Source organism: Equus caballus, chromosome 14 (genome assembly GCF_041296265.1).
Source record: "Equus caballus isolate H_3958 breed thoroughbred chromosome 14, TB-T2T, whole genome shotgun sequence".
NCBI lineage: Eukaryota > Metazoa > Chordata > Mammalia > Perissodactyla > Equidae > Equus > Equus caballus.
Genome location: NC_091697.1, coordinates 100,762,353 through 100,778,465, shown reverse-complemented (window position 1 = coordinate 100,778,465; position 16,113 = coordinate 100,762,353). Strand labels below are relative to the sequence as shown.

The 16,113-nt window shown below is 40.7% G+C and overlaps 1 protein-coding gene across 2 annotated transcripts in view; it reads left to right on the top strand.

The window, feature by feature from the left end:
• The window catches only part of MSH3 (mutS homolog 3), a 157,849-nt gene extending 143,242 nt beyond the window's left edge, over positions 1 to 14,607 (top strand). For both annotated transcript variants that reach the window (XR_011425697.1, XM_001503855.5), the window contains 3 exons: positions 2,692 to 2,821; positions 8,881 to 9,052; positions 11,809 to 14,607. Coding sequence is in view for 1 of the 2 variants with exons in the window: in XM_001503855.5 (XP_001503905.3) it covers positions 2,692 to 2,821; positions 8,881 to 9,052; positions 11,809 to 11,917 (411 nt within the window). In the remaining variant the exon portion in view is untranslated. The remainder of the gene's footprint in view (positions 1 to 2,691; positions 2,822 to 8,880; positions 9,053 to 11,808) is intronic.
• The last annotated feature ends 1,506 nt before the right edge of the window (positions 14,608 to 16,113 follow it).

Genomic DNA, 16,113 nt, shown 5'->3' with positions numbered 1-16,113 from the left:
CAGTACAGTCCTGTCACTCCCTCCAAAACACATTGTAAACATTCATTTAAGAGCCTTAGGAACAAATTATGGCGGCACTGAATTGGCCACCTTTGGGTTTGATTTCATTGTAGCTACTCTAGAGCAATGCATCAGTTACCATGCCTATAACAAATTACCCCAAAACTTAGTGGCTTAAAACGACAAAAATCATTTATTATCTCTCACAGTGTCTGGAGGTGAGGAATTTGGGAGCAGCTTAGCTGGGTGGTTTTGGCTCAAGGCCTCTCCTGAGGTTACAGTCAAGTTGTCAGCCAGGACTGCAGTCGTCCAAAGGCTTGACTGGGGCTGGCGGGCGCTCGTCCAGTGTGGTTCACTCACAGGGCTGGCAGGGTGGTGCTGGTGGTGGGCCAGGGCCCTCAGCTCCTTCCCTGTGGGCCTCTCCGCAGGGCTTCTTGAGGACCCTTACAGAGTGGTGCCTGGCTTCGCTGAGGACAATCCAAGAGGCCAAGTTAGAAGCAGCAGCGTGTTTTATGACCTCACCTCAGAAGCCAGCCACACACTGTCACTGCCATCATGTTCTCCTGACCACCCAGGGCCAGCCCTGATTGAGTCTGGGAAGAGGCTACTTAAGAGCGTGAACACTGGGAGGTGAAGATCTTTGGGGCTGTGTTGGAGGCTGGCTACCAAAAGCAGTTTGGCAATATTTCAGAGATTCATTTAAGAACCTTCAGGAAGAAATTATGTCAGAATTGAATTTGTCACTTCTGTTTTCATTGCTTCTATAGCAGTTTTTGGATTTTTTAAGTGTTAATGAAGAAAGTATTATTTTTAGATAAAATTTACCTTAGAGGTAGATCCTTGAAGAGGATTCTTCAGGAGCAGGAGCAAGAGTCCCTAACCCTTTTATGAAGAAAAATGTTTGTTTTCCTAGTGTCTTATGATTGCTGGGATGGGGAGGGGGGAGAGGGTGCTGTGTGTTGTGGCTGCAAGCTGAAAACGGCCTGGAGGAGAGCAGTGTTGGAACCCAAACCCTTCAGTCTTCTGGCTGGAAATGCCCATCAGCTTAGGAAGCAGCACCATGAAGACAGCTCGTCCGAAGATCCTTCAGCTTTCTGCAGATTTTAAGAGCAGCTTATCAAAGAAACCTTGCCTTCATAGGTTTATTTGGAATTGTTACAAGAGAAAAGGCACATGTTGTGACTTTTAATATGGTGAATGGCTGATGAATCAAAACTGGAGTTCTTTGATTTAATTACCCTCTCCAGCTAATCTTGAGACCAATATTTGGTGTTAACTTCCTTAAGATAGGGACTTATAGAATACATAGTAATATGTGCCTAAAAATAATGCTTATTAAAGAATCCATGAATCCATACCGATACTAACAAAACAAAAATAAATTTTTAAATGGTGGGGGTACGGTGTGGACAAGGGAAAGCTCTTCTTTATAGAATGCTGGCTAATAAATAGAGAATTTTTTTAAAAAAATCAGTATTTACTAACCACCATAATAATAACTGATTTCAGGCAATGATGATCAATAGCTGGCAAAACTTTTGGAATTGAAAGATTGTTGAAGAAAAGGATATTTACACAGTCTCAAAATATTGCCCCACAAGTTATTTATTAATTACAAAGGAGAAGGGCATCAGGGAAGAAATCTTCTGGGCACCCACTTAATCAAATAGTCAAATTTAGCATCCCGATAATGGGTCAAATTGACATCATGTGCCTCCTGATATGATATACTGAAAAGGGTCTGTCACCTCCATATGTATGTAATATTTCTGATAATAAGGTCTAATCTGAATCTAATCAGGAGGAAGTTCAGCAAAATCCAAATAGAGGGACGTTATGCAAAACAGCTGTCCTGAATATTTCAAAAATATTAATGTTGTAAAACACCAAAAAGAAAAGGCTAGGGAACCCTTCTAGATTAGTGGAAAGTAGAGAGACATGGCTAAGTCTAAGACTAAAACATGATGCTTGATTGTTGTGAGAGTTTTTTGGGTGGTTTGTTTTTTGTTTTTGGTGAGGAAGATTGGCCCTGAGCGGACATCTCTGCCAGTCTTCCTCTATTTTGTATGTGGGACACTGCTGCAGCATGGCTTGATGAACAGTGTGTAGGTCCATGCCCACAAACCCACAAACCCTGGGCCACCGAAGTGGATTGCATGAACTTAACCACTGTGTCACTGGGCCAGCCCCTGATCCTTGATTAAAAAAAAATAAAAATAGAAAACATTTATAAAGAACGTTAATGGGACATTCTTTATAAATTTAGTGAAATTTATAGGCTATCTGTTAAATAATAGTAATATATCCATGTTAAATTTCTTGAGTGTAACAATTTTATTCTGATTGTGTAGGAGAGTGTTTTTGTTCTTAGAAGAGAAAATATTAAGTATATAGGGATGAAGTGTCATGTCTGCAATTAATTCTCAAATGGTTAAGGAAAGGAAGGGATGTGTGTGTGTGTGTGTGCGTGTGTGCGTGCATGCGTGCAGGTGGGGAGGGAGAGAAGAAGGGGAAATATGGCAAAATATGAACAATTGGCTATCTAGATAAAGAGTGTATGGATGTTGATCATACTTTTCTTGCAAGTTTTATGAAGGTTTGAAAGTTTTAATTTCAAAAAGTTTTGAAAAGTTTTAATTAAAATAAAATTAAAAAATAAAATAACATTTATCATGTGTCTTATTGTTTTAGGTGAAATCCCTAACCCTGTTTGTCACCCATTATCCACCAGTTTGTGAATTAGAAAGAAGTTACTCACAGCAGGTGGGGAATTACCACATGGGATTCTTGGTCAATGAGGATGACAGCAAACCGGATCAAGGTAGGAAACATTCCTGCAGTGGGTACAACTAGAATGCTTGAGAACTCGAAGTTTGTAGGAACATGAACTTATTGCTTGTTAATAATAAAAGCTGTGAATGTTGATTGTGAATAACATTTGTCCAAATTAATTTTCTCTAAACTTTGGGTCAAATAAAGTTTGCATTTATTCTTGCCATCTCAGTCCTTTTCTAGTATTCCTTATCTTTCTACTAGAAGAGAGTGGGGTTAGGGGGATGTTTAGGTTTTCTTCTCAGATTCATCTCAGGAAAGATGCCCTAACAGTCAAGTGCAGAATATTATTAGTCATCTCTAAAATGCCCAATATATTTCCAAAAATATCACTTAACATTAATTACTAAGAGCCATATGCTATACTGGATGTGTTTTCTCTTAATTTGACAGGAGACTGAATCTCAAACAGGTAAAGGGGCTTGCCCGTATCAGCTGCCTGGTTTGGGGCAGAACTGAGCCTAGGATCCATGTCCTCTGCTTGCAGGTCTCCTCTCTTCTACTCTGCCAGAACTGCTATGTGGGATCTACAGTATTTTTCCTACTAGCCTTTCCACTTACACTAGTGCACTAAGGCCACAGAAATGAGACAGTTCATGAAAAAGAACACCATTAGCCAATAGAAATAGATTCAAGTGCTATAGGTAATGTAGTAGACTTTAGCATAGTTTCTTTCCTGCTCAGTAGTAACTTTTTTTAAGCTACCAGCCTGTGGGCCAGTGATGGTTTATGCAGTTGGTGTGCCACAATGGAAAATCCAATATGCAAGGCAATCCAAAGTCCAAATTTTATTTTGGAAAAGTAATACAGATGGACCTGAAAAAGAAATCAGGCAACTGGCCCAAATGAAACAAAGCACTGGACCTAAGATAAAGGTGATGTTAGGCAATCCTTGCCTTTCACCACCATGCAGTCTTGAAAACACATCATAAATTCTCTCTTGGAAGCGGTTTCATGTCTATTAATCTGCATCCAAAGTGACAGGAGGAGCTTATAAGCTTAGACCCACCGAGATAAACAAAATTGAGTTCACCCCCGCGGATGGGTCAAGATGAGCATTTGGTGCGAGCTGACTGCTAACCCAGAACCTCGCATCTCAAGTGTTTTGGCATTTTATTTTATTAATTTAGGTTTTTACTCATGAACATAATTTAAAACATTAAATGATGCTAAAAGGGTTATGCTAACAGGCAGCTGTCCCTTTCTTCTGTCCCTTCACTCCACACCCCCTCCCCATCCCAGTCCCAAGGCAACTGTTTCCAACTCTTTCACCATTTCTTCCGTATCTCTGAATAATGTGCTTATTTTCCCAGCTCTTGTTTCATCAACTTGACACGTACTGATTGACTTCTCATTGTGTTGGACGGAGGTCTTCAGCCTTCCCTCCCTCTCTCCTCCTAGTATAGTCATTTCACATTTTTTCTGTTTCACTCATATTCATTGTTTTCACTATTATTGCCTGTAAGTCTTGCTCACTCCTGAGCCACAGATGAAGACAAGTGCATTTCCTTTCTTTCTTTTACAGCTTTTTTTTTCTGAAGATAATGATTACCTTGTTTTTATTTTTTCATTTCATTGTTTTATTTGAATCTGTAGCTGAATCTTCCTATACCCTCCAAAAGCCTTGCAAAACACATCTCGAGACATTTTTCCATGTGATCAACTTGTTAGTTCCACTTTTCCTCACTGGGGTCGTTCCTCCTGGAGCCCTTTGTCCTCCCGATCATCTGAATTGATTGCTCCCTGAGCCCGCTGCCCAGCTGGTGGCCTGAGACCTGCCTTTACTGTCATCCTAGGAATTCTCTTACCCTGTCTTCTGTGTGTTTGATTGCAAGTATCAGAACACTTGAACTCACACTGGCTCACACAATAAGGATACATACAATCTCCCATTACAGGAACCTCAGCGGGAGAGTGGGCTGCAGCCTCTCTTTCATGCACTTCTCCAGGCTCTGTCTTCCTGCTCTGCCGTCTTCATCATCAGGCTAGTGGCAAGGTGGCTGCAGCTCTTTCAGGCATCACATCTGGAATTGACCTTGTCCAAAGGAAGAAAAGGGACCAGCATTTCCTGTGACTCTTTCTTAGGAGCAAGGGAACTTTTCTCAGATGCCCACTGGCATCTCATCCTTGTCTCATCTCATTTTCAGAATTAATCATATGCTTATTCTTAAACCAATTCCTAGAAGTGCGAATGGCAGGGATGACTTTGATCAGCCTACAGTAAGAAAGATCAACTTTTGGAGCTGGATATATGGACACTGCCCCCTGAGTTGAATGGTCAGAGAGTCAATTCCTTATAAAACAGGGTTTTCTTAGGGTTGGAATAGATTTTGGGTAGGCTGCTAATAATATCAACTAAAGGAAGTAATATTTTTAAGACTTTGCATGAATGAAAATGTCTTCATTATACCTTCATACTTGATTTATAATTTAGCGAGGGCTAGAATTTTACTTTGAAAATAATTTTCACTCAGAATTTTGCAGCATTGCTCCATTGCATGCTCATTTCTAGTATCATTCCTGGCTATATCTGTGCTTCGTCTCTTACCTCTGACCTGACTCCTCTTCTGTCTACATCAGAGGCCATTATGTAGGGCATTCGGAAAATGCCCCAAAGCCCTTTTGGGTGGCTTCTGAGATACTATGCTTCTCTATTTCCCGTGGTGTGGGAGATAAAGCATGGACCAGCAGTAAGAAACCGTGTTTTAGTCTACTCCAGTCTATAAAATCTTGGACAAGTACCTCATCTACCTCTAAAATTTTATGAATCTATCCTAAAAGTGACCTCAGAAACTGTTTGATCAGGATACATGTCTTCAATAACTGCCTAGATAAGTTTGGCTTTAAGACAAATTTTGCTAAGTTCCCCTGTAACAAGCAGAAACATTAATTATTACTTCCACTGACTCTAAGCAGTGTCCGATAAACTTGTCAACAATATCCATTTAAGTAATAGTCATAGCTTTAAGTAAAGTCCTCACCAAGGTCTGTTATTGTGCGGCTGTAAAGAAGTGAGTTGTTTTTACCATAGTCTTGCCCCCCAGCTCTCTGCCTCCACGTTTCCATCACACACACACTCCGTCCTTCTCCCGTGTGCTGTCCTTTCTCCTCTGCCCCCTGCGCCTCTCCATCACGTACGTGCGCTCTCCCCTCTCCTCGCAAAGAGCGCTGAAGGACAGTCTTGAGGCAGAACATAACTATAGAAAAAGCTCCCTCAGGTGGTTATGGAAGAGTGGTCACGTTATTTACCTTGATGGTCTGAGAACTACCGTAATTAGTACTGACGTGGAGACTAGCATGTGATGATAAATTCAGCAACTGTTGTACTGAGGTATCTTAACAAGTTATTCAGAGCAATATAATATATAATTTTACTATATTTTGTGGCTATATTATATAGAAAAAGCATTTTATAGCTATATATTGTATATGTACATTTACAATATATAGTATATATATATGTGTGTATATGTATACACACGTATGTGTGTATGTGTGTGTATATGCACATACATGTATATATATGAAGCAAAAAAGCCATCAGCAAAGCAATTTTCAAGGAGTTTTTGTGGCATTTAGTAGGCTTTCAGAAAAGGATGGGCGGGGTGGGTGGGTGGATAGATGGATAATGAACGGACAGATGGACAGACAGATGAATGAACCTTTTTTTTTTTTAGAAAGACCAGCATGGAGGCTAGATTATAGAGGAGAGGCTGGAAGGAGGGACGTCAGTTAGGACTAAGCCAGTTGAAGTGATAAAGACTATTTTTCTGTCTTAAAGATGAGAAGAGTTTGCTTTTTAGATTGCCTTCTACTGTTTACTTCACTTTTGGTCTTGGGAGCATCAAAAACTAACAGAAAATTACCCAGGTCAGCAGGCTCTGATTTCTGCATGCTTCTTTCCCAGTCTGTGCCCACCCACTTCCTCACCTGTTCTTTGTGCTCCTTAATTTTTATTTGGAGGCAAAAGGTATTCTTAGTGCTTTGTAATGTCGGTTTTAGTCTCTGTATTCTTGAGAGTGTCAGCATTCTTTTTACCTCCTACTTCCAGCACCCACCCTTCGAAAGATATTATGTGTCTGAGTTCTTAGAGGAGGTTACAGAAAATTCCATTATTCTTTTTCTCTGTTGTGTTCAGTCTTTTGCCTTTATAGTTTTTAGCTGATAAAAGAATGAAGTGTACACATTCTCAAGTGAAATAATGTATGAGAACAGCTCTTGTTAAACTTAAAATAAGTGTAGCAGGGTCTCAGAAATTGGGAATCTGGTTCATCTTGGACATTTTTGGAGCACAGTGCAGTGATACTGAATTTCATGATAAAAGCTGCATCATCCTGAGGTGCTTTAGATTTATCGAAGATTAAGCTCTGTGCAGCATTGTCTTTGTATTACTGTACTTCATTCGATCCCAGTTCTTTACAAGTTTTGAGTCCACGTGTATGTGTATGTGCGGAGGACCGGGTTCCCCGGGAGGCAGATTCTCAGATTTGCGTGCCAAGTTTATCAGGGAGCGTTTTCATGATTGACACCTGAGGGCAGGAGTGGGCTGGGCTGCAGTCATAAGGCCTCATCCAGCCCTGCAGAGAGCTCTGACACTGGCATGGTCCTTCAGAGTTACCTCAGCTGGGGGTGAGGGAGACAGGAACCTATTGCCACATGACAAATTACCCCAAAACATAGCAGCTTAAAACAACAAACAATTATTATCTCATAATTTCCGTGGGTCAGGAATTCAGGGGTTCCTCACTGAACACCCGAACGGAACACCGTGAGAGCTCTAGAGCTGACCACCTCTACCTTACAGTGTCTCACCAGGCTCTGGTCAAGATATTGGCCGAGGCAGCAGTCGCTTCAAGGCTTGACCGGGTCAGCCCACTTCCTAGCCCATTCACATGGCTGTTGGCAGGCCTCAGAATCTCTGCTTCCAAGCTCACTCACGTGGCTGTTGGCAGGCCCCCAGGCCCTCACTGACTGTTGGCCAGAGACATCTGTTTCTTTCTGTTTGGGCCTCTCCATAAGGCAGGCTGCAACATGGCAACTGGGCTCTCTCAGAGCAAGCAAGAGAAAGTGCCCACGACAGAGGCCAGAGTCTTTTGTAATCTAATCTCAGCAGTGACATCCCATCATTTTTGCCATATTCTGTTTATCAGGAGTAAGTCACTGGGTCCAGCCCACACTCAAGGAGAAGGAATGACACAAGGGCATGAACAGGGGAAGGCAGGGGTCTCTGGTGGACATCTCAGAGGCTGCCTGCCAACCCCACAGCAACCAGTCACTGGATGCAGGCTGCCCACGACGGGACGTGACCTTGGGTGAGGCAGCTCTCTGCAGCTGAGCCGGTTCCCAAGGAGAGCACTCCGCCGAGGCTTGTGGCTAACACCTTCCTCACAGCCGGGCAGTGAACCCTGCAGGCCTAAGTGGGGTCTGGGTAATACTGAACAGCATCCACTTCAGTATGTATAACTCTTAGTTAGCTAGCCTACTTTATAAACCAGAATTTCTCAATCTTATTTAAACTGCACAACATGTAATATTTCCTTATCTGTTTTTGTTGTTTTGTTTCCAGCACTGTTAGAAACATCATTTATATATGTTACTTTACAGAGTGTATTACATACAAGACTGTTTGGCTCTTCTTTCACTGGAATAAGGCTTTTTTTTAAATCTGTTTTAAAAGGAGAAATTGTATTGTACCATGTATCAAAATCACTCTCTTTGATATGGAAGTTCAGTTCAAATTTTTAAGTGAGGAGCATAAAACTAAATACTTCTTAGCTTATAATGAATCATGGTTAAAAACCAATTTAAGTGAACTAAAAGATAGAACCTAAATGTAAAAGCATTTTCAAAATAGTATTTACCCTTTTTCTAGATATGTAAAATTGATAAAAGGAGCTAACAGGTGATTAGGAACTGTGGGTTTCTTTTTCAGACTGTAAATTTTAATAAAGTTGTAAGAATTTATATTGCTTCTTTAATCCTCTAATTTCTTTGAACCTTCAGGCATGGTTTCCTTTATCTCCTTTTTTCTTTTAACTGATTTTGTAGGTGAAGAAGAACAAGTCCCTGATTTTGTCACTTTTCTTTATCAAATAACCAAAGGAATTGCAGCAAGGAGTTATGGACTAAATGTGGCTAAACTAGCAGATGTTCCTGGAGAAATTTTAAAGAAAGCAGCTAGCAAGTCAAAAGAGCTGGAAGGATTAGTCAACATGAAAAGGTCAGAATGATTGTGCTGCATTTTTTGATTTATAAAGAAACCTTCTGAGTTGTCCAAGGAAGAGGATTGTCCCATAAATGAACATCAGATCTGTCTTTAAACACCTCCTCAAATATTCCTAATCATTAATTACAATAAAATGAAAACATTTCTTCCCAGAGCTCATGTGAATTCAGCCTGTCTTCTTAGCTAGCTCCTTATCTAGTAAGTTGCTAAATTGGTTTCTCAGTCATTTTTCTAAAGAATTAAATTAACTCCTTAATGTGTACCAACACAGTTGCTTAAAAAGTTCATTTATACAAGAAATTACTAAAAGAAACTTCAATATATAAAAGCTCAGAGTACTTCTTTTATTCATATGTTGCATTCAGATATGCAGTGGTTGCATTCAGAAATTAAGAATTGTGTCGGGACATGACTGAAAATAATAGCATTACATAACTAGATAATTGTAGTCGTTGTCCACATGTCACTTATTTTGTGGATTTGTTTGTGACAAGTTCTTCATTCTAAACTGACTTTCCTGTCACCTAGGATGCTTACGTGAACACATTCTACCTTTTACCCTTGATATCCAGCCAGGAGGTAGTCAGTATATAAACAAATCTTAATGTAAACCTGAGATATACTTTGGAAGGAAGATATTCCTAAGAAAATGTAGTATTAATAAATAACAAATTATAGCCTTTGTTTCCCAAATATAAGGTTATGTTATAAAACAACAGAAACTCCTCATTCACCTCCTGTCCTGTCCCTGCCCTGCCTGGAGAGTCTGATCTGCCTGGGGCAGGACATCACTACCCTGGTCTAGAACCATATGACCGTGAGTGAAGAGATTCTTGGTCAAATAGAAAATCTTGGCTGGCCAGCATATTTTTCAGTTGTGGATATCGTTACCAAATTTAAATATTGAAATATTAATACCTAATATTAGTTGAAGCCAGCCCTGGTGGTCTAGTGGTTATAATTCTACACTCCCACCACCGTGGCCGGGTTCATTTTCAGTCAGGGAACCACACGACCTGCCTGTCGGTTGTCATACTGTGGCAGCTGCGTGTTGCTGTGATGCTGAAAGCTGTGCCACCTGTATTTCAAATACCAGCCGGGTCACCTATCATGCACAGATTTAACTGGAGCTTCCAGAATATGACAGACTAGGAAGAGGGACCTGGCCACCTACTTCCAAAAAAATTGGCCATGAAAACCCTGTGAATAGCAGCAGAGCATTGTCTAGTAGAGCGCCAGAAGGTGAGAGGATGGCACAAAAAAGACTGGGCAGTGTTCCACTCTGCTGTACACAGGGTCTCTAGGAGTCAGACACTGACAGTAACAGCAAATATTAGTTAAAGAAACAATTGCCAACTTGTATGTTGAAGTACAGTTTTGCAACCAACTTCTTTTTCCTCTTCCTTCCTCTCGTGCTTCTGCCTTGTGCTGCACACCTTGCAGTGGTAAATGGTGATTGACTGGGTCCAAAGTGCTGGAATATTAGAAGTGACTTGCACCTTCCTCTGCTGACGTTCTCTTCTGGATCATTTCTGCAATACCAAATTAGAAGCAAATGATGTCATCAGTGACAGCCTATTTCTAATTATTTGTTACAAAGTAGATGAATATAAAATTTTTCCAGAGTGAAAAGTAATCATCTATGAGAGTTAAAAATAAGCTTAACCCTTAGTTCTTTGCAAAGTCCAAAGACAAATTTAATTCTTTTGTTGTCTTATTATTTTTCTTTTTCCCTAAAGAAACTAGAATAAAACTTTGCCTCAAAAGATTTATCTGCCAGATGGCAGTAAAATACGATAGTTTATATTTGTTGCTGCTATATAGCCTATAAAGCAAGAACAATAAGATTCACAGATTATTTATAAATATTTTAACTCTTCCCACTAGTATTTGACATTTTGAATTCTAGGAAGTTGTCTTGACAAGACAGAGAACTGTAGGAAGAGATTGCATTGCGATGGGATTCTGTTGATTTATCAGGACACTATACTTGTCATTTTACATTTTCACTAAAAGTGCTTATACATCAATTCCATTGGCCAGATCAAAGAAACCAAACCAAACCTTGTGCATCACATGTGTTTGTTATAATAGCTAATATTTATTGAACACTTACTGTGCACAGAAACAAATCTGAGCAGTCATTTGCAGTAGCCTAGACACCGTGTGCCAGCTACAGTTCTTACTGCTGTATATACATTAACTCACTTAATCCTTAGGACAACCTTTTGAGGTAAGTATTGTTGTTAGCCCCATGTTATAGTTGGGGAAAACGAGGCCAAGCGAGAGTAGGAAAACAGGGTCAACAGAGCTAGTTAGAGGTGGAGCAGTAATTGGAACTCAGATACTCCTGCTCCAGACCCTAAACACTTAACTGGGTTGCTCTTCTGCAGAAACAAGTTGGTCTATATTATGTTGGCATTTTACTCCTTCCTTAGCTCGCTTTATTTTATTAAATCCATTTTACTTTTCATCCTGGGGGCAGACACAGCCCCTGGCTGAGTGAGAAGAGGGAGGGGGCTGGGCTGTCCCTTCGCTGGAGGCAGGAGTGCTGAGCACAGCCCCGCCGCCTTGCTTACAGCAGCGGCACTGAAAGCTCCTTTCCCCAGAGGCGGATGCTGACCAGCTTCCTCGCCGCAGAGCCCTGCCTCGTGTTCCAATGTCGTAGACTCTTCGTAGCTTTCCGTGAGAAGTTCTGTCCCCGCCACAATTTCATTTATAAAATAAATAATATTTTATTTTCTCTCCAGGAAAAGGCTAAAGTGTTTTGCAAAGTTATGGACGATAAATGATGCAGAAGACCTGCGAAAGAGGACAGACGAGTTTGAAATGGAAGAAATTACAGAGTTCTCTTCCTGATTAAAATGAAGACTACACTGTTGAACGAAAACTAGAGAATTAAAAATATCAATTGTACGAAACAACTCTCCAGTAACAGCCCCTCTTGGGTGACGTGAGGGTAAACTGTGACTGCGGTAATGCCTGTTAGAAACAGAGAGGCCTCTGTGTAGAAAGTCTGTTGCAGGTTCCTGTCATCCTGACTTTTAAAACTATAAACACTTGAATACTAAGACTTCTCTTATGTAATTAGAAAGTTCGTGGGCAGTAAGCTACACATTAAAATGAAAAACTTCTAAATAAAGCCTAAACTGGTAGAATACAGTTCATGAAGTTTTAGAGAATGATATAAAAACTTAATTCATATTTTTATTTGTTTCAGTTCAGATAATTTGGAACTGGGTGAAGTGTCTGGCAGGAATATACCTTTTAATTTGAACTAAAATAATTTTATAATATCACCAGTTTATTCACTATGAGCATGAGAATTTTTGATAAGAAATAGAATTACCAAGCTTTTAGAAACTAGAGCACAGGAAGAATGAGATCATATGAAATCTGAAAAGTTAAATATTGTCATAGTTTTAAGCAACTTAAAGATTCTTGGATGAAATTGTCATTCATTCAAGTAATAAACATTTAATGAATATTTGCTATAAATTATTATTTTTCCTGTTCAATATTGGGATTTTCAGCTATCTGGCAATTGTTACTTTTTAGTAACAATTTTAATTATGGAACCAAGATTGCTGCTTCTACTAAATCCACGGAACTGAGCTTATTCATTTTGGACCTTTCTGTTAGCCAATATAGCGAGTGTGCGATCTCCCCACTATTGAACCTTATACATTTGTGGACTCTTAACAGTGCTCCCTCCCTGCGTGTTTAGGGTGACACGTGCTCAACCATGTCCCTGAGTTTTTTACAGCACTTACAGCCTGGCTTCTCAATTCTGTGTGCTTTTTCTTTCTAAATACATGATCTTGCATGGAGGCTCTCCATCCTATTTCCCAACCATTTGTTATTCCTGCTCAGTTAAATGTCTTCCCCACGTTTGATGGACGTATTTCTAATTCCTTCTGTAGATTATTCCCTGCAGTGGCCCTCACAGTGACCACTGGGCACAGGAGTCAACGTAGTCTCCCCATGTTGATGCAGAGTGGCTGGGCACTTCACTTTGGAGTCACTCACACGTTGGCTGATTCCACCATCCCTCCAAGAATATTAACATGTAGTGAAATTCTCAAACTTGTCTCAAAATAGAGTTAGTTGGAATTTGCTCTTTAAGTTTTAAAAAGAACAATACTTTTTAAACAATGTTTCAATAGTCTGTATGACTGTAAATGTTTTATATTCTTTCTAACAAGATTTCAAAGGTAGTGCCTTAACCTTACTGGCAGGCCAGCAAGAAAAGGGAATGAATCCAGGAATGTCTTCCCCATGCCTGAGGGAGCTGCAGGGACCAGCAATCACTGGTAACCTCCAAGTGGACATCTCTGGCTTGCCCAGGCCCGCATCAACATTCAAGCAGGCGAGAGTTCCAGGAGCAGTGTGTCCAGCAAGTGGCAGTACACAGTGTCTGGCAAGTGACGGTGCAGAACATTACAAGGTAGATTCTCTAACCTGGAGGAGGATGTCAGCCAGCCAGCCAGTGTGCAGGAGGTCAGGCCTGCTCCAAGTTTGGGAGAAGACCAGCACTGCTAAACTACATTGCTAAGTGAGGCTCATTCTCAGCCAGGTCACTGAGGTGTTGAAGGGAAAATGGTGGTGGGGTCCCAGTCGTGAAGATGGCACAAATGCAATGGAAATTGGGAAAGATGCAATTGATTGGGTACATACTCCAGATGCCAAACTTAAGGCTGCAATTCTAACGTTAGAATGTTAACGTCTTCGAGATATTGACTTCCTTTCCTTGGATACGTACCTCGAAGTAGGATAGCTCGATCATATGGTAGCTCCCTCAAATAATTCCAATGTGCAGTCAGGTTTGTGAGCCACTCATCTCAGTGATTACAAATAACTGAGCAATATTTTTCATTGAATTGACAGTCATTTGGTCTGTCTCTCCTCTGCTTCATCTATTAGGACAAAGCATGGCCTGCTGTAGACCCCTAATAAGTATTTGTTGAAATAGAAAAGAAAAAGCAAACTCTTTCAGATTAGAAACCCAATGAAAAGACTCCTTTTTTCATAATCAAGACACGATTTCACTAGGGGTTAAAGATCTATGCAGACGTATACTATATCTTAAAAAGAAAATAAAAATTTCTTCTGACATTTTGTCCAAGTTTGAGCCTGTTGTCGTGGTAGTAGTGGTAATGGGGCTGGTGAAACAGTGCCCACTGCATGAATTCTAGGTAAAGACTGGGTTGAATCCAGTGTGGTCCACAAATTAATGCAGACCTTGACTAAGTTCCACGTTCGCTATTAATTACCGCTGTGCTGTGTGGTTATAAAAGTGCTATTTGTTACTCCACACCAAGGATATGGATGGAGAGAGATGGGAGCTTGAGTACCATCTGCGGGTTCTGACTCTGTAATTGCGTCAGTGCCTCCCTGGAATGTCGTGGTTAGTGTACGCGATTGTTGTTGGGTTTATTAATGTCCAGAGAAGTGTCACTGCTGGGGGTATCAATTCTGGTTTGCTTGGGACAGTCCTGTTCTCCACCTGTTTTCCTGGCATATTTATTAAAAGCCTCTTTCACTCAAAAGTGTCCTGCTCTGGATAATAAATTATGTGTTTACCCCAGTTATAGGTGCTGTTTCATGGGCACACTCACGTACTTGATAGATTTTGAATGTCGTCTTAAAAAATCCATTTTTTCCTTACCCATTGTATGAGCTAATTTTTATCCCAAAGACCTGCCAGTTGTTTTTGCCCGTTGATAATAAATGCTTCATATTGTAGCATTTAGAAACTACAACTCTCTGCTAATTGGCATGTCAGAGCTTTCCTACATAATCTGTCTTTGAGACTAAATCCCCAAAGATACGTTGGCATCTGCCTTGTTTCCTTGAAGCCGTGGTGAAGACTGTGCACCTGCGTGACTTCTGAGACGCTAGCAGGGATACAGGGCTGTCGTCTTACAGAAATAATTACTGTGCTCTGGAGGAAGAATCCTTTTCTCTAGTTGTTCTGTCCTTTGCTCAAATCCTCCCTTCATAGCCTTTGACTATATCCTCTTTTTTTTTTTTTACATTCAGAATGGTCTGTTATTTCTAAATCAGAAATATTGTATGCTCTTTTAACTTCTTTTCAGCTTCAAGCTCCTATTTTTAAACCTCACTTCCATGAAGCTCCCTCATTGGATGTAGGGATGTCCCTCCCTCTATCAGAATCACCTAAGGAGGTTTTGGTTTGTGTTTTTTTTTTTTGAGGAAGATTATCCCTGAGCTAACTACTGCCAATCCTCCTCTTTTTGCTGAGAAAGACTGGCCCTGAGCCAACATCCATACCCATCTTCCTCTACTTTATATGTAGGATGCCTACCACAGCATGGCTTTTGCCAAGTGGTGCCATGTCTGCATCTGGGATCCGAACCGGCGAACCCCAGGCTGCCAAGAAGCAGAACGTGCAAACTTAACTGCTGCGCCACCAGGCCGGCCCCACCTAAGAAGTTTTTTTAATGCATGTCTCTGGGCCCTGCTCTGGGTCTACTGAATCTGAATCTCTGAGGTTGGTACACAGGAGTATCAGTCAGTGTTAATTTCCACCCTCATCTCTTCTTTCCCATTTTCTCTCTCCTTTCTCTTTCTCACCTTTCTTACATGGTTAGCGATCTTGAAATTTGCCAAGAATCGTATTTCTTGGATCATAAGCCCTCTCCAAGATTTGTCTGATTCAGTAGATCTGGCATGGGGCCCAGGGGACTTTATTATTCATTTAAATAGACTTTATTTTTTAGAGTGGTTTTAGGTTCATAGCAAAATTGAGCAGAAAGTAAAGTTCCCATGTGCCTTTTGTCCACACAAGCATCGCCTCCCCAACTATCAGCATCTCCCATCAGGGTGGTATGGTTGCACTCGGTGACCCTACGTTGGCACATCATTATCACTCAAAACCCATAATATATACATTGGGGTCCGCTCTTGGTGGTGTACATTCTATATGGGTTTGGACAAATGTATAATGACATGTATCCACCATTGTCATGTCACACACAGTAGTTTCACTGCCCTGAAAATCCTCTCTGCTCTGCCTGTTCATCCCTCCCTCT